At 31.8% G+C, this 19645-nt stretch overlaps 1 protein-coding gene across 1 annotated transcript; it reads right to left on the minus strand.

Moving 5' to 3' along the window:
• Positions 1-8997: 8997 nt before the first annotated feature.
• Positions 8998-16275, minus strand: LOC130804824 (probable DEAD-box ATP-dependent RNA helicase 48). Its single transcript, XM_057669436.1, has 10 exons — positions 15114-16275; positions 14717-14823; positions 14324-14379; positions 14007-14231; positions 13614-13820; positions 13408-13494; positions 11229-11324; positions 10924-11139; positions 9972-10154; positions 8998-9612 (listed from the first exon to the last, which is right to left on the minus strand). Exons 1-10 carry the CDS (start codon positions 16136-16138, stop codon positions 9382-9384), a joined length of 2433 nt encoding a protein of 810 aa, XP_057525419.1. The 5' UTR covers positions 16139-16275; the 3' UTR covers positions 8998-9381.
• Between the last annotated feature and the right edge of the window lie 3370 nt (positions 16276-19645).

Consider the following 19645-nt stretch of genomic DNA (forward strand, 5'->3'; position numbering starts at 1 on the left):
CATTAAAACAAATAAAATGAGATCCCATATGACTATATTTTATCTTATAAATTAATAATAAAATACAATTTAAGAGTAATATATAAATAGTATCCCAAAAGTAAATAAGACACCTAAGGAAAATACGAGGAATATAATATAATAACTATATATACTATTAAATTTATCAATATTATTATTACTATACTGTTTGATGCTACCCTCCTCTCTTCATTAGTCCCATTACAACATAAAAAAATATCTAAAAAAGGGAAATTGATTGATATAGAAAACATAATCAATGAAAAAATTATGCAATTGCTATTTGCTTCTACATACTACATAGGATTAATTTTCACCATCCTAATAGCTTTTGGAAAATGATAACAAAAGGTTTGTTTCCAATTATCAAACAAAAAAAAAAAAAAAATAACAAAGAAATTGCACAATAGAAAAATACTGATGAATTGAAGCATGTTTCTGTAAGACACAGAAGCAAAATTTGCTAATAATGTATGAGTATACCTATAACTTGTAAGATACATAATACACAGACTACAGTGTACATAACTACAAATTGTATAGTTGTACAGATCAAATTGTAAAGTATAAAACCAACTAAATTCATGGTATTGTGTTATCTATAAATAAAAGGTAAAAACTAAAAAAAACCTTAATTATGGTTTGTAGTGTATTGGTGGAGGTGATTGATCAATTATGGAGTGGATTAGGACCACCAGGAACCGTCCGATACGATACCCAGTAAGCTTGATGATCATCTGTGCTTAATCCCTTTGGAGCATTTGCAAGGTACTGCCATGATGAACTTTCTGAACTTGATTGTGTCTCTGTGTGCTCTTGTTCATTGGTCTCATTTGGGATATGCCTTGAATTCGTAACATGAAAAACAGAGAGAAAGATGATGAAGATTAAGGTTGTGAATCTTGGAGATGTTTTAGTATTGAATCCCATGTGGGTTTGAATTGATTAGGACTTAGGGGAATTAATTAAAATGATATATGAAGAGTGAAGAGGAAGGAGAAGACGAAGTTGGTTGTGTTTTTTAATGGGTTTTGCTAAAGGAGGTTGTTAGGAAAAGGGTTATTATATAGATTGAGTTTACATTTATAGACAAGTACTCCTTCGGTCACATTGAATTAGTAGCATTTGTCATTTTGTTCTGTTCCGTTTAATTTGCATCATTTTTAGTTTTAGATAATGATTGATCACTTTCTTTTAATCTCATCAATACATTTTAAATCTCTTTTTATTTCATCCATACAACTCATTCTTTTTTTTATTTATTATTATTTTTTTTAAAATAATGATGTAAATCAAAGAGGAATTATTAGTTTGAGTCTGACCACTCGCATAGATGGAGCCAAAAATTAATTAGTTGGAGCTAAAATGACTAGATTGTCCATACTTATAAATTCCATCTCATTTTTGTATCCAAGGATTTGATTCTATGATGTTCCTTGAAAGATTGACTTATTTGTTAACATTTATGTATTTATGGGTCCAAGTTTGCTATATTTTCTCAAATGCCAACTTTTTTGGTTTTCTTGGATATTAGAAGGTGAACCCTTGTGTGGATTTTGCTATATTGACTTCCTTGGTTTTCCATTGGAGCTAAAATTAAAAATGGACCTATTACTTTTTTTTTTAATTTTGCCTATACATCATAAATCTCTTTTAATTTTATCTACATAATTCACTTTATCTCTTAATTCAATATCAATTTTTTACTTTTTTCTTAAAAATAATTAATTTTCTTTGATACTAATTCAAAGGGGTGAATAAAAAAACAGAATCAACAACCAACAATAACATCCTTTGATATATAATATATGAATGCACAACTCTAGGTAGAATATTATAAAAAGTTAAGATTATTAAAATTAATTAATGTAGTGTTAGGGAATAAATATTTCATTTTATATTATGGATTTTTAATTATGAAATTATAAATGAAAAATTTGAGAATGACAAGGTTTGGGTAGTCATTCTCAAATTCTCAACTTTAACTACTTTAAAAATAATGGTAGAATTTGATCTAAATTCAAAATTATAAATTTTTAATTTGCCAAATAATAAATTTGAGTTAATTCTAAATTTTCAAATAAAGTTATCGTTTTCAAACGTAACAAAAGGGTATAACCGTCTTTTGAGATGGGTGGAGTGTTAATGTAAACTACACATGAAGAAGCAGACTACTCCTAAAATAGAGAACGAAGAGTTGACTCTTGACATAACTCACAACTGGATCTCTCATCAGATTAAGCAGCAGTTAAATTAATTAAAAAATGAAGTGTACAGAAATAATTAGGTGGCATGTTATGGTTACACGTGGCATAGTGATTTAGGAGAGAGAAATAATGGTATTGTTGTCTCCATTCCATGCCGTGTCACATGTTATTGCCGCTTAGAAGTAGGGATCGCAATTTAGTCTGAATCCGACCCTAATTCGACTCGATCCGAGAAAAATAATTCGATTTGAGTCCGAGGAAAAGGTTATCCGACTTCACGATCTGAATCCGAGTTAGAGACGGATCGGAGTTGGACCTTATTAAAAATTCGACACTCCAACCCGACTCTGACCCTGAAGAAAATCCGACTTTGAATTTGACTTTTAATCCAATATTTTGTTTCCTTTAAAACTCTAGACGTGACTAATTCAAGTTCTCTTTCATACTAATTGTAATTTTCGATTTTGAAAAACTACTTGGTATTTTTATTTAGATCAATCAATCAAAATACGACAAATCAGATCAAAAGAAATAAAATACGCCAAATCAAAATGCGAGAAAATTTTGTTAAATTGTACTATTAGGAATATGTCTCATGTTAAACTTGAATTCAAAGTACATATTTTTTTGTTAAATTGTATTTGAAAAATATATTTTGTTAACTTCGTATGCTTTAAATCATTAGTACAATATCATAACAATAAAGTTTGATAATAATCCGACTCCCTTGGAGGTCCGAGAGTCCGAGTTGGGGCAAACTTGGAGTATGCATAATCCGACTCCGAGTGGAGGTGGACTGAAAAAAAGAGTTCGACTAAAATCCGGAGTAAAGTCGGAGTATGTATAATCCAAGCCGAGTCCGATACATTGCCATCCCTACTTATTAGACTCATCACACGGCGTATTAGTCGTTTACAAATCACAACTCCGCTAATTTCTGTTAGTGTTCAAAACTTGCAATTATTATAAAATTGTAATTCAATCAAAGATTGAAGGAGGTTGATAAAAAATTATTGTTAAATAAGTTTATTTTAATTTATATTGAAATGTGAAATTATTTGTTATGTGTTTTTTGCATTGGGCGTTGAAAATGTAAAATTCTTTTTAACATTTTGAGTCAATTAATTTTCAGCTAGGATTTTAGTAGGAGTAATTATTGCATTGTATAAAATTGTCTCATGCTGAGACATGTTCATAAAGTAGCTCTTTTAAGCTACTAAAGTGCGTGTTTTAATATTTGAAAAGTCAATTTTAATAATTAAGGTGACGTATTAAATACTCCTGATCTGTTAATTTAATTTTGTTCTATTACAGAATCAAAGTGAGATGTATTTTGTAGCATAATCAAATAGACAAAGAGAATATTAAACAATTAAAATGAGTATTTTGAATAAAAAATAAATATTTTAATTAATTTAGTTTAAAATTATATCATGTGAAATCTTCTTAAATAAAAATTGTGTTGAATTAAGGGAATGAATGAATACTTAATTGCTTATCATATAAAAGCTAATTTTGACGGATTCCTAATGTAAATGATTGATTGAATGTCGATTTACAAGTTTGAAGCATGCTTTTGGGCTTAGAGAACTCATCTGATCTTCATGCGTTTGGCAAAGAAATCGTGGTCGACTAATGCCTAATTTTGATTCCTTATCTTTCTGGCTTCACATGTGTGTCATTCTTCATTACTCATTAGTATGTAATTTTTTTTTTACCTTAAGAAAATTCAATCAAGTAAAATAAAGTTCAATTTAGCAAGTTGTTTGGAAAAAGGAAAATGAAGAAAAGAAAATGATAAATTTCATGTGGTAATCTTGAATTTTCGACTTTTGTGGAAACATTTTTTTTAATCCATGTGGTGACCTTTACCTTCTAACTTTTCCACGTGGTACATAAAAGAGCAGTTTTTTTGGTTAATTTTACGTTATTCTTACCCAACATAATGATATTTTTTTAAAAAAACAAGCGTCGTTATCACCGTCATTGACCATATATTTCTTAATGCAGCAGAAATAAATACTTAATTTAACCAAAAACTTAACATTTATCCACCACATAGAAAACTTAAAAACTCAAGGTTACCACGTGGATTTAAAAATTATTTATAGAAAAGTCAAAAACTCAGGGTCACCACGTGAAATTTCCCAAACAAAATCTTAGATGGTTCAATTTTTATGTGAATGATTAACCATGATTTAGATGGTTCAGTTTCACCTACATGAACCAAATGATATTTCCAATGCTTCTCTATATGGATTTTTATTCTTCATTCATTTCGATTTTCTACCTTCTGAACTTGTAAGTCTTTATATCTCTTGTTCTTTCAAAAAGAAAGACATTATATCTCTTTTTACTCTTTCCTTATATATATATATATATATGTTATCTTCGATTTGCCTTGATCTCCTTTAATATTTCCCGATCTTTAATTTTTATCACCGTTAATAGTTAAAATTGAAACCGTTTGATAGATCTTTTTTGCACTACTAGTCTATTCAATTAATGCAAGCACACCAACATACCGTCAAGGAACATGGTCATAAATATTTTTTTAATTTGTATCATATAATTTTAAATGTAAAAAGTTTTAAATAATATAATTCAAATTCGACTCTAATATTGCCCTAATTTGACGACAGAAATATACTTCTAGTTGTATATGGAGATGATGACAGATAGGTTTCATACTCTATTGTAGTCCTATTACTATATCTTAAAACTTAAGCTAAAACTTTATCCATTTTATTAAATCTCTAATTAAAAAAATCAATTGTGTCGTCACCCTTGGAGAAAAAGTCCACCAGAATCCATAGCTAAAATCTTGTCATCATAATTCCAAATTAGACTTTTTAAATCAAGATTTTTAATGTCAAATCATAAAGAGGAGTCCAAGTCTTGCAAGGTTAAGCAATTTGAATGAAGCCAAAGTAGTCAATTATAGACTTGTACCACCACGTATGTCTTGTTATTACTTTGATTTTGGAAAAAAAAAAAAAAAAATTTGCTATAAATTTGTTATATCTTACTTATTTTATTATACTAGGATTATTATTTTTGTACTACTTGGCATTGCAAAGAGTTGTCAAGATTAGAACATTAATGAATTTAATTATATACGGATATGACATGAATTATTGGGTAAGAATAGAATAATACTTTATTTCATTCTTTTTGTATTATTTAGGTAGAAAAACTCCTATATCAAAATGTGAAATAATGCAAAACGAATAAAACATAAAAGTATATTTATAAGACTTTATTATTGATTAATTAGCTTAAAAAACATTTAAAATTAAATTAATCTTGTAATATGGTTTCTTATAAACAGTTGGTGACGAAATATTTAAGGAGCGAGAGCGACCGTCAACCAACTTTTTTTTCCTTATTATATATATATATATATATATATTAGGAAAAAAAAGTTGGTTGACGGTCGCTCTCGCTCCTTAAATATTTCGTCACCAACTTTTTTTTCCTAATATATATATATATATATATATATATATATATATATATATATATATATATATATATATATATATATATACATACATATATATATATATATATATATATATATATATATATATATATATATATATATATATATATATATATATATATATACATACATATATATATACATACATATATATATACATATATATATATATATACACATATATATATATATATATATATATATATATACATATATATATATATATGTATATATATATATATATATATATATATATACATATATATATATACACACACACACACAGATATATATATATATATACACACACACACATATATATATATATATATATAAATTTTTAAAAAATGTATTTTTTAGGTTGTCCTATTATAGTTTGTTATATGCTTGAAATCAATGGCGGACCTATCTATGGTTTTGAGTGATGCAATACATCTCCAATTCTAATAAGTATTTAAAAATCTTATTAATTTTAACTAAAAATATGATTTTAAATTTATTTATTAATGAATTTATTTATTAATGAAATTTATTCATATACCATAAAATTAATTTACGCAAGTATAGGAGAACTATTGCTCAATGATTGTATCACTTATATGAAAGTGATGTATTTATATAAGGAGCAGTGAAATTATTGAAAAAAAAATTTTTAAATGAGAACATATAGAAAAGAATTCAAATAATTTAAATAACTTTCCTTTCAATAAAATATAATTTATTGTAATATTTTTAATTCTTGTAAAAACTTAGCATGTGATAGATTATTATATTGACATAATTTTTAATGTTGTAGAGTCAATTTTAAAATTCTAGGCCTCATTGTTCGGGTGGCAAGCAAAAGATTCTTTTTTAACTTTCAAATTCACATTTCAATAGCAAAAAGCTCAAAATGTTGCAAATCTTAAAATTAAGGATAATCTAAAGTAACTTTATAAATTATGAATTATCTTAACAATATAAATCATTAAATTGCATCACTAATAATTGATATATAATATAAAAAATTGATAAGAAGCATTAAATTGTGTAAGTAAGAATAACAGTGAGAAAAATAAAAAAGAGGTGTGAATAAAAATTTTAAAAAGTAATAAAATATAAAAAAATATTATAAAATTAAAAAGACAAATTAAAATAAAAAATATGACAATTTATGACAATTTGATAAAGAAGTAACATTTGACCACAATTATAAACTACTCTAGTCTCTAGTGCGTGTGATTTAATCATTTGTTGTTTGGACAAAAGAAGCATACGTCATGAGTCATGCTTGGCGTTCAATAACATAGTAAATTATTACTCTCTAGACTACATGATTTTTTTCCTTATTTTCTATTTACACATTCACACTTTTTTCATTTTTATTATATTCTTAGTTTTTACTCGTATTGGTACTTAGATAAACTCGTTTAAAAAAAATACAAAATAACATAAATATAACATGAACAGTTATGAGCACGACGTAGACACGATCAAACAAGCACAACGTGTGGTTGAGCTATAGGTTGAGCCAAGGTCACCTTTTTCAATTTTTAACAAGATCATAATTGTGAAGATGAATTTTTGACAATGATGAATATATTATTGATAAAATTATTAGAAGTACTAAATATAATGCAATAATAATTTAAAAATTTATATATTTCATTTATTCTAAATTTGCATATAATTTTTCATTTACACTGTATTTATTATTATTGTTATTGTAAATATGTAATATAAGATATTATGAAAAGATGAATCGATATAAAAAGAACAAGAAACGACATGGACAGAGCGAAGCTGTGGACTTAACCATGGCTTTCAAGTACGTTATCACGATACGACGGAGCACAACATAGCCCAATGGCATCCATCACCAAGTCCTTACCAACAAGCTCTTCTAAAGGATGGTGATTCCATGACACAAGGCATGTTCTCTACAATTTGTTTTACTAGTTTATGTCAGTTTTATTCAATTGTTCACATTCAATAATTCCATTCTAGTTATCAATCCAACTAGTCTCTTGAGAGACCGTCTTTTTGAGAGACATATCTCAAGCCCAATCCATTAAAGATTAATGTCTATTTACTGTATTCTTAATGTCTACTTATATTATCCTTAATACTTACTTATTGTATTCTTAATACCTACTTTCAATATCTTAAATGTCTACTTACAATATTTTAAAAAATATATAATGGCCGATCCTATTAGAGATAGTCTCTCAAAGAGACTATTTCTTACAAAAATTTGTATTATCAATATCATACCATCCATGATATAAAAATTCATGTCTCCATAACCATTAATAATTGAATTTTAAACATTTATGCCTCCTAAAAAACATGACAAATCTGATCCTAGTAAAGATATGCAAATAGCAATGGAGGGTTATTAATAGAAGTACTAAACAAAAAGTATTCCTTGAATCTTGATGTCACATGAAAAGTTGGACTAAAACCACAAGATATCATTGGCTCTCATCAATGATCAAACCTATTTTAATAGTGGATACTAAAAGTCCAAAACCCATCACATTAAAAGTCAAGGAATTTATGAGAGACCAAAGTTCAGCACACCTAGTCAAACAAGAACTATTATTGAATATTAGAAAAAAAAAAAAGGCTTTTATTAAAAATAAATTTGTTCCCAAAAAGTAATGCCCAAAATAAGCGTCCCTTGATTTTTTTCTTTCCTTTCAAAAATTAGTTGTTCGTTGTTCATATAAAATCTTGGTAAATTTTTTTTTGACTTTTAACATGTTCTTCTCTTGTTTGCTGTTAGTAATAGCGAACAAGCCCTTAACATAGAATCGGACAAAAAACGCTTATTTTGGAATTATTTTGAAACCAAATTTATTTAATTTTTTTTATAAAAGCCTATTTTTTTCAAATAATCACCATCACTCAAGATGCAACTTCTTCTGAAAGCATAACTTTCCACTACCAACTTTGTTAATGTTCTTACAAAACCATAATGATCGACTTTTGATTATTCTTAAATAATCTCTTACTGCATGTATAAGCTGAAAACATACCCCACTTAAATACCACAGTTTCTATTTAAAGCACTGTTTCAGCAAATAAAACATTCATTTTTCGAAAATCTTTATCCTCCTTCAAACTAAACTCTCGGCCATTAAATAACGATTTTCATTTAAATTGAGCGTATTTTCAGCTGGCACATGCAATAGAGAGGTTAAGGATTATTTAGTAAATGAAACATACATTTTTTTTTAGCAGATGGACAATAGATAAGATTATTAATGTGAAATTTTCCAAGAATAAAAGGCACCATTCACATATTTATGAACAGAGATGGAGTGAATCTAACATTAACTGAAGAATGTATAATACGATCTACACACATAGATAAAATTCGATACAAAAACGAACAAAATCTTGCCTGAATAGTCGCTAAGATTGTAGTTCCTGAGCAAGTATATGCTGCATGTTTCAATTTGATGCCAACAGCCTTACAGTAAACAAACAAGTTATCCGAGCAAACAAAGTCGTATTGCTGGGGTTAAGGATTTCTATTTAGTAACTTGGCTATACTAACCATCTTCAACTGCAGTACTGGTGTAACGATACAAAACTCGCCTATTTTCCATGACGATAGGGCAAGAAATCTGTCTAGCGGAGCACGTTGAACTTCGTGATGTGTTACGTTCTTACACGGATGCCAGATATACCTTTCAAACCCATTTTCACAACTGTTTTTCTGTAAAGAGCAGGAGGTTTCTCCAACCCAATGGACTCACAGAATTGGTTTGCCCACTCAACAAGGGATGTCTTATCCCTTCCGATTTCCCGGAGAGAATTATAGTAACCAAGCCAAGCATGGTAAGCACCTTCTTTCACACTGGCATCGATCTTTGCCATTGAATTCTCTATCTGCAAAACCAGGAGAGAAACACAACATAATAGTTTATACATAGAAAGATGATGGAATACCACGATACAAGCACCCACAGTTCGGGATCAAAACATGCCAGCCCAATTGTGAAAGAAACAGCATAAAAAGGTGGATTTTGGTCGACTTCCAGCTCAAAAAATAATGAAAAATAAATTGATTCCACATTCCTCTATACACACAAGCCATGCACACCACACCCAACAAAGAAAACAGCAGAGATTGAACAGGAAAAATCAGTTTTAAAAACAACACAGAAGTCATTAACCAGAGAAAGTCTTTTTCGGTAAAAGAAATTATCGAGATGACTAAATGTGAAAGACTTTTAAGAAAGAAAAACCTTTGATTTTGTATCGTCGTCATTAGGTGGTGCAGAGGACCTTTCAATAGGCAAGTCCCTTATGTCTTCCAAGAAATGTTCCTCCCATGGTGCAAGCAGCAAAATGCCTTCACCACCTTTTCCTGCACGACCAGTCCTCCCAAGACGATGTATATACTGCTCCCTATCAGTAGGAGTTCCAACCTGGAGATACTCACATTTCATTTATTTGTATAAATAGTGCCATAGTCACAAAGATAATATTATACAATAAATGGCTATCAAAATCATTGGACATAGGGAGTACATCTACTTAATTTTTGGGAATCTTCGAAATAAGTACATGTTTCCTTTAGAGGAAAGTATCTTTGCCTTATTTCACAATGATACCCATCTTCCCCTCTCGAAAGTGAGTTGGGACCACATTCTTCTCTTTAAGTTTCAAATAGCAAGGGCATTTTATTACAATTGCACTTCCTTATATTGCATGCAAAAAAAGATGATGTATTTAGAATATGATTGCTCAAATGAGTACGTATTTGTACGTTCTTCCATCGTATGTGTCTGCAATTTCAGCTTTTTTGTCCTTAAACTCATTCTACTCTTTCTACTTTATACATGCATACAAAATTTTCAGGGAGAGGAGTTTACAAATAAATATACATAACTACATACTCATTTATAGTGAATGATGACTAGATTTCTTATTTAACCATCTTAATATATCCCAACACATAAGGTCATTCAATATTCTGTTATAATACAAGGGTAATCTACACAAATTACTTAAAAACTCTGTTGTAGCACAAAGACAAAGCTAAATCAAAGTACGATAAAAAGGGACAGGATAGTTTCCTCCATCCCCAATCACTTGCAACATTTCATCCAAATGTGAGATCTTTTTGGTAAAAATATTTTAACTTACAAGTAATTGGGGAAAAGAAAGTAGAAGATATAATAACCCAAAGCATACCTGAATGACCAAAGTGACATCAGGATAGTTTATCCCTCTAGCTGATACATCAGATGAAATTAAGATCAATTGTTTTGATTGCTTAAACTCTTCGACTATGCGAGTTCGATAAAGTTGCGGCTTTCTTGAATGTATTTCCCTTACATTTAACCTCATTTTATGGAAGAGAAGATACATGAGTGAAGTCATCATTCCAGTTGTACAGAAAACAATAATCTGGAAGCAAGTTTTTAAGCAAACCATCACACAACAAAAACAGATGAGATATGTATTGATCAAGTACAGGATAAAAAACACCGTCTCACCTTGTAATCCGGCATTTTAGAAATATGGTCTTTTAATAGTTGGTACACTACTTGGAAATGCAAATTATGGGGAGCAATAACATAAGACTGCTTCACCTGCATACACAAGACTCTCATTCATTACAGACCAATTACCAACCTTTACGAGCAGGTCCCAATAAAAGTCAAAAAGTCGCTAGACAATTACTGATACACTAATATCCAACTTAAGTGAAAATCATAACATAAAAGACAGAATTTATATAGAAAATACGTTTGATAGCCAACTAAATTACTCGTCACACATAGAGAAAGCGAAAATACTAAAACAAACAATAACGTCATTGTAATGTATAGCCCACAAAAAGAACAAAACGGGAAAAATGTTCCATGTTAGTCATACAACGATAGAAGACCTGCTTGCTCAGTTGGTCAGGCCTTAAACGGTTACACTCACCTATACGTTCCATTTCACATTGTCAAATTGCAACCATTGCAACTGACAAAAGTATTAGTAACAAACTGACGCAAAATTTTGTGTGGTGGTTACCTTCTGTAAAATGCTACCAAAAAATGTAGGATGGCTCTGTAAAGGAAACGATCCCATGACAGCAAATCATTTGACTAGCTTCGGGTAGTTTTCCTTGCTTCTAGCTTTGACTGATATTTCTCGGGTACATAAATTACGTCACATTTATCAAGAGCTAAAATACAAAACGTGGGAGTACAAAAGATAAAATGTTCTATAGAAAACCCCTAGCCATGTTAAAACAACAAAAAAAGTATTGAGGTCGAAAGCTCGTAGAAGAAAACCTTTCTATTGTTTTATCCAACACCTTGATATCTCTGAAACATAAAAAGAGAAGCTGACACTAATCACTCAATCAAGGAGCTCCAGATAAAGTATTATAACTGGGAAGCTAGACTGACAACTACATACCAAAGGGTCTCAGAGCCAATGACATCTCAGAAATTTTCCATCGTCCTCAAATAAAGCACCACCCAAAGAATGACGAAGAAATTAGACGGCTCAAAAATCTTACACCTATTTCAGTTCTACCACCTTCATCAATGTAACTTAACTCTGTAAGACACCATCATTGTGGGAAATCATCAGAGCCATATGCACCAGCAAAAGAACCACCACTATTATAAACCAGAAGCCAGAAACACCAAGTAAGAAAGAGAGAGAAAGAGAAAGAAATGATGCTACATTGCAACCAAACTAAGACTTAAAATGCCCTTTCTCAACATTCTAGATTAAATTGAAAGGTAGATGCCAAAAACAGACAAAATTTTCCCTCAAGTAGGTGGATTCAGGTTATCCAGCCATACACGGATGTAATCACAGATATTTGGCCACAACTAAAGGAAACCAATGGTGATAGAGGATGGATCCATAATAGCTTTGGCAAGTTCAAGACCCTAGCTAGTCAAAATAATGAGAAGCTAGAAAACAACGGAAGTTTGAGTATGCTAACAAAGGGAGATATATGATGTCACATCACATATGAGAGTAAGATGGGTGAAGGTTGGGGAATAATTCTATAGGACAGCCTAATATCAAAAAAAAAAAAAAAGACATTTACCCCATTCCAGCTTCCCCTAACCAAACAAATCAAATTCCTTCTTTTATGTCGACTTTCTTAATTCACTTTTGTTTGCTTTTGCTGGTACTAAACAAGCCCTCAAAAATGTCCAACCTGAAAAGCTTTCAATTCTAGCACAAGTTTGAACATAAACCAAAGCAATCAATGTACCCAAAAACAAAATATAACGTAGAAGCTTAGCAAAACAGCTGGTTATCAAACCACTTCATATACTGCTCTATCTTATTGAGACGGTCTCACGGTGAGACCATCTTTATTGGGCTAGCCCAAAACACACTTTTTGTCTTAAAGTGATCAGTTATAACGTTAAATTGATCACTTACAATTTTAAAATAATTATTTTTTATAGTCTTAGAGTGATTACTTATAACCTTAAAACAATCACCTACGATCTTAAAGTAATCAATTAAAGAAATGGGCTAATTATATGAGCCTGTCTAATGGTGAGACGGTCTCATACAAGACGGACTTAATAGCAATTGTACAAGGGGAGTATAGGTGAAAAATTTTGGTATAGACAAGTGCTGACATAAACCATGCAATTTTATTGTAGAAGTTTCATCAAAGTGCCAAAAGGAACATCACTCTACCTTGGGATTTGAATCTGGAAAATCTGCATCCACAGTATTGATAAACAAATGCTCTCTTCGAAGAACAAGTTGAGAAATCCGCCGGACCTGCACATACAAATCCCTTAAGTCATAACAAACAATTATCCAAAAAAAAAACATTTAAGTCATTGCACACCCTAAATTCATACTTATTAAGACAGCTGTAAGTTGGAGAACAAAATAACCTCTTTTGAGACTGTAGCAGAAAAGAGTAAAGTCTGCCGTCGACGAGATAAACAATCAACAATTTTCTCTATATCCTTACGGAATCCAAGGTCTAGCAGATGATCAGCTTCGTCAAGTACGAGCATTTTAAGCCCCATCAATCGAGCTGATATGCCTGATCTAGATTCAATGTGATCCAGTAATCTACCAGGAGTAGCAACCACAATCTGCAAGATTTAGTATCAAAAGGTTTTGTTTAAAATTGAGCCCAAGGCCCCAATTACGCAAAATGAAACACAAAAAAAGCTTAGCTGACAAACTTTGCAACACAAGAATAGATTGAAAGTCCTGTAAAATGCCTTCTCAGGATGCCATCAATCTACTGAAAAAACATACAAGACAAAATGATGAACCTGGCAAGGATCTGACTCCAAGTGTTTCTGATCATCTTTGAATCGTGTGCCACCTACAAGCATTTGGACACCTATGCCATCATGATACTTCAACATAACCCTTGTTTCTGCAGCAATCTGACTAGCAAGTTCTCTTGTGGGGCAAAGAATAAGAATGTATACAGGAGGCACACGCTGAGCTTTGTTGCTGCTCATAGACTTCAAAACTGTTTCAATTGCAGGAAGCTGTTTTTATTTAACAAGGACATTGCAGGCATGGCATATCATGTACTACAGATAACAAATTAACCCAAAACAAAGTAAGATCAAAACTATACCAGAAAAGCAGAAGTTTTGCCTGTTCCAGCTCTAGCTTTAACAAATGCATCCTTACCTACCAAAGAAAGGTGAACATAACACCAAAATGTAAGTAATATAAGCCATAAACTACCTACTACAAGGCTTCATGCCATAAAACAGTTCCAATGACTCTTATAGAGTTTCTTTTGACGTGAGCAAAATCAAGAAAGATTCCCTAAAATTAGTCCACAATAACAGAGCTTCGCAAGCTACCATATTTCCATCAATAGACCCTAGTGATCATAAACAGTAGAGTATCTTCTTGAACATTCAGCAAACATTCACTTCAAAAAAACAAATATCTTTCTGGCACAAGTTCATTCAACATTCATTTAAAAAATAAAACACCATGAAGACTGACAATGACTTACCCTCAAGATAAACAGATAGAGTATCTTCTTGAACCCTAGTCATCATAACATAGCCAGCAGATGCTAAAGCCTTAACTGTCAGGGGTGATATGCCACAATCCTCAAATCTGAAACCAAAATTAACAAGATTACTTCAGCTTACAAGTGATAAATTTACATCCACCACTGAATTGAAATTCAATCATACTTGCAAAACAACCAACAGTCTCATATATTCTAAATTGCAATATTCAAATCAATCTGCCATCTATCATAGAGTATCATCCAAAGTCCAAACTATCAAATTCTTAACAAAATATACAGTCTTAGTCATAAAACTTGATAAACACATCAATAACAACAATAAGAATGGCAAACACATCACACAATATTTCTAACAAATCAAGAAAAAACCCACCTCTTTCCAGATCCAACAAACTCATCCTGATCACTCATTTCAGGAGTCTCTTCCACCTGAGTCTCTTGCGCCCGTTTACGCTCAATTAACTCCTGCCTAATCTCCTCAATTGTCAGACTACCCTGATCCTCCATCTCTGCATACTTCTCCAAATTCCTCAAAGTTCGCCTTTTTGTTACCTTCACATCATAATTTCCTAATGTGGCATTCCCCATGAACCCTCTTACACTCTTCACACCACTATTTTCCCCCTCATCTTCACTTCCCATTTGACCTCCTTCAAGAGTAAACTGTGGCCACCTCATATTTCCAATTACCCTTACATTATCTACATCATCATCACTTGATGAACTCCCATTCCTATTATAGTTAAATTTCTTCTTCACTTTACCAGAGTAACCCCTCTTTTGCTCTAAATTACCCAATAATCCACTCAAACTTATCAAATTCCAATCACAAAAGCCCCTCTTTTGCTGTACATTTCCCAAAAATCCCCTCAAACTTATCAAATTCCCATCACAAAAGCCCCTCTTTTGCTGTACATTACCAGAAAAATTCAAATTCTTATAATCATCCAAATTTCTTTCCTTGATATACTTCCTCACATCAATAGGCGCGTCAATGGGCTTAATTGGGTCGGGCTTGGGGGAAGAATGCACTGGCCCATCATCGTGATTCCACAAATCCTCCGCACCGCGCTTCATAAACCGTTCAGCAAGTAACTTAACATGTTCCTTGGGCGACATAGGGGAGTGAGATAGGCCTTCGGGTTGATCAGGTGAGTCCGAAACGGAGGCCCGAATTTGGGAGCGGAGGCGGGCTTGGTAAAGTTGCTTTTCTTGGTCAAGAAGACGTTTTTCTTTGTCCCGGGCTTTTTTCTCATGAAGGCGCTTCCATTGCCATTTGTTGAGACCTCCAGGGAAGGTTCGAGGCCCACCTCCCATGGAACGGGTCAAGAGAAGAGAAAATGGCGGATGGTATAGGATAGTTTTTGGTGTTTCTCGGAAGATAATAGTGGTTATCATGGTGGTTTGTTCGGTGAGGTTTTGTCAAGGTTTAGGGTTTAAGGAAAAATGGGGGATTTTGGATCAGTCCTACACTCCCATTCACACTGTCCTTTTTTTTCTTCTTTGCCTCCACATTGTCTCTATTCTTTAATCTCATGTTTAGTTGACTTGATTTTTGCCTATTGCTTTTTCTTGATTTATATTGATATTGCAAATTTTAATAACCGCAAGCGCAGGGTTGACGTGTAGTCGCGGGTCGAACACAAGGAGGTTAGTTAATCAATTTGTTTGTTTTATGACTACAAGACACGGATCAAGAAAACAATATGGTCGGAGAAGTTAGTACTACGATGCAAAAACTGAAACTAAAACAATAACTTGTATGAAGATAACGATGATGCAACAAACTCTAGGGTGTCGGGCATCACCTATTTCTAACATGGGAATCGATAACTCTCATGATTGTATGAAACTGAGTCATTGGCATAACTAAATGTGATCTAATTAATCTCAAGCTTCCGCTCTATTGATTAGTATCGATTTAAGACCAAACTAGTGTTAATCCTCAAACTTCCGTTTTATTGGTTAAACTAGTAGGAATTTAACTTATGTATATCTCAATCTTAAATTAATCCTAATCTCAAACTTCCGTTTTATTGAAAAGGCTAATAAAGATATTTAAACAGAGATTCATTAAGCATAGATTTAATTATAGACTCAAACTCACACAATCAATCAATAAAATGTCATTCCATGCTTTGAATTAGGGATTATACCCTAACCCTAGAGAAGAAAATTACTCACTAATCATGATGGTAAATATGTAGTTCATAATAAATGATGGCTTAAAGGGAACACTAAACATAAAACGACGAATGATTTCAATGCAAGAGATAAATGATAAAGCAATTAACAAAGAAAACTTACTAATTACGAAGAGCGATAATGTAAATTGCAAAAAGGAATTCACGTAACAACAAAGTCTCTCAACAAAAGCAAATCAAAGAACATAAAACTAAAGTGCTGAATTCAGAAAACTACCAGGAATAAAACTTCTCTCAAAAAATAAAACTAACTCTATTAATAATATCTACTAAAAGACGTAACTGCTGGCAGAATTTCAAAAAAAGCCGAGTCGGCGGTCGAGGGCATTCAGCAGAAAGCCGAGTCGGCTTTTGATGAAACAGAGCAGTGATTTTCCAAAACCTACAGCCAACTCGGCGCTAGCTTTTCCTTCCATAAAAGTCGAGTCGGCTTTTGTCACTGTCAGTATTGTTGATTTCCAGAACATTAAGCCGACTCGGCGGTGGCTTGGTCTTCTTGGGAAGCCGAGTCAGCTTTACTCTCTGCCTATGATCTTTGCATCCAGATGCTAAAGCCGACTTACATTGAAGGCCTCTAAAAGCCCAATTACTCCTGAAGGATCAAAATTTTACAAACCGGAGTAAATGGACTAAAAACAGCCCTAAACCACCGCTAGACTTCATCGAAGGAGCATAAAAATAGACACAATAAGTGCAAATAATTGCACTTATCATATACCTATACCTATTGTAATTAAATTTTAGTGATTTGAATTAGACTTAAATTAATTTTTACTAAGTGATTTTTACCAATTAAAATTATTTTTTCTGATTTATACTAATTGTAATTAATTTTTACTGCTTTAAAATATTTTTCACTAATTTAAACTGTAACAACCCGACTTAACGTTGACTGAGTAAACAGGGTCATCATGGGGCTCATTTCCCAAGAAACTTAAATCACATTTGCAAAACATGAGCAAAGGGGGTCACCAGCTCTATAACGTAACTAACTCAGCTAATTCTCAAACCAAAAATATAATCGAAACACAAGGTAAACAAACAGATCACTTTAAGTTCAATATAACCAACATAACCAAGTCTAATATACATTTATCCAAAAACCTAATACAAAACTACAAAATTTCCCCATGCTCAGCTCAAAATGACATCCTTGGCACTCTAATCAACATCGCTAACCCATCGTTCTCGGCCGGTTCCGATCTGTAATCAAAATAAAATTTGAAAACAATAGAGGATCAGATTAAACTGAATGACAATTAACAATCCAAAACAATAAAACACAGTAACTCAAAACAAAGTTTAAAAGCAACATCAGTTTCCTAGATCTATGTGCGCCACAGGGAGTCTAGTTGAGAGGAACATCCATAGCTCTAAGGCTATGTCACTCTCAGTTGAGGCTAGTCAATATTTGAATGACAATTCACCTCAAAACAAGGGAATAGGAGACAATGTCTCACCACTCCTCAACGACCAACTCGTAAGCCCGATCCATTGACCATATCAATATCAACATAATCATTCATAAAAAAATTTATCTCAACAATATAAATTTCACAAACTTTAATAAAACATTTTCAAAAACTGTAGTCTGGCCGGACCCCTTTTTAAGGGACTGCTACTACTCACCAAAGATGCTTCAAGGAGCTAAGTCCGTTTCTCCGCGATCGCTAGAAAGGTTCCTCGATGATGTCGTCCCCTGGAGCATAACGACCATAACATCACAACAAAGCGTTCGATACTACAATCTAGGTTTATTTAAGTCATTGCATCTCCTCCTAACCCTTGCACCTTAACTAAGACTTTATTCTTAATACTCCAACAACTCATGCCATGAGGTCATTTCTAAGCAATTAAAAGAATCTAAGGTTGTTTATATTCACCTAGAGGATTCTCAATACTCATTATTTTCTTTATATATCTAACTAACAAATATAACCATTTTAGTCCATTAAAATATTCAAAAGACTACTACACATCCAAGATCACTAAAATACTCAAATTTAGTTGTGAGAATTAGCTTTTACTACAATTACAATTCCACAATTAGGTTCATATCACCACTTTGACCATATTTATTAATAACAACATTCAAATCCCAATCTCACCACTATGTATAAATCATCAAAATTCTACGAATTCATTTCAACAATCATCATCTTCCCATTATATCCTAAGTTGTCCAATTTTACATATCATAGACACAAGAATAAGTATTCTCTCTATAATCCTCAAATTCACAAGTATTTAGTGTTTCATCCTAGAGCATCAATTTATCCTCAAGTTTACAAGTACTTAGTGTTTCATCCAAGAGCATCAATTTATTCGATTATTCACCATTATCATTACTTGCCACAACTCCTAATTTCTAACAGTAATTCAACAACTCAATATTACATATCTAGCTACTAATTTCAATCAACAAGACTCATCTAATTAATTTATATAAATTTCAAGATTCCTCAAAATTTAGGGCTTAATACATGGTAAAGGAATATGCAAATGAAAGTATGCCAATGAAATCAACCTCATATGAATAAAACATAAACATTGAGAAAGAAGAGAAAAGAAATCAAGAAGGGTTTACCTTCTGTTTTGATGATCAGCAAGGAACACAACAAAACAGGCTTCAAAAATTGATGTTTGTCTTGAATTTTCGATGCTTAAACAAACAAGACCAAATCCCAATTATTTTTCCCCA

This window comes from Amaranthus tricolor, chromosome 17 (assembly GCF_026212465.1).
Source record: "Amaranthus tricolor cultivar Red isolate AtriRed21 chromosome 17, ASM2621246v1, whole genome shotgun sequence".
Taxonomy (NCBI): domain Eukaryota; kingdom Viridiplantae; phylum Streptophyta; class Magnoliopsida; order Caryophyllales; family Amaranthaceae; genus Amaranthus; species Amaranthus tricolor.

Coding starts and splice junctions, on each gene's coding strand:
- LOC130804824 (XM_057669436.1), bottom strand. CDS start 16,138: ATGATAACCACTATTATCTTCCGAGAAACACCAAAAACTATCCTATAC. Junction 13,821..14,006: donor TGGAGTCAGATCCTTGCCAG/GTTCATCATTTT, acceptor TAAATCTTGCAG/ATTGTGGTTGCTACTCCTGG. Junction 9,613..9,971: donor ACGACGATACAAAATCAAAG/GTTTTTCTTTCT, acceptor CTGGTTTTGCAG/ATAGAGAATTCAATGGCAAA.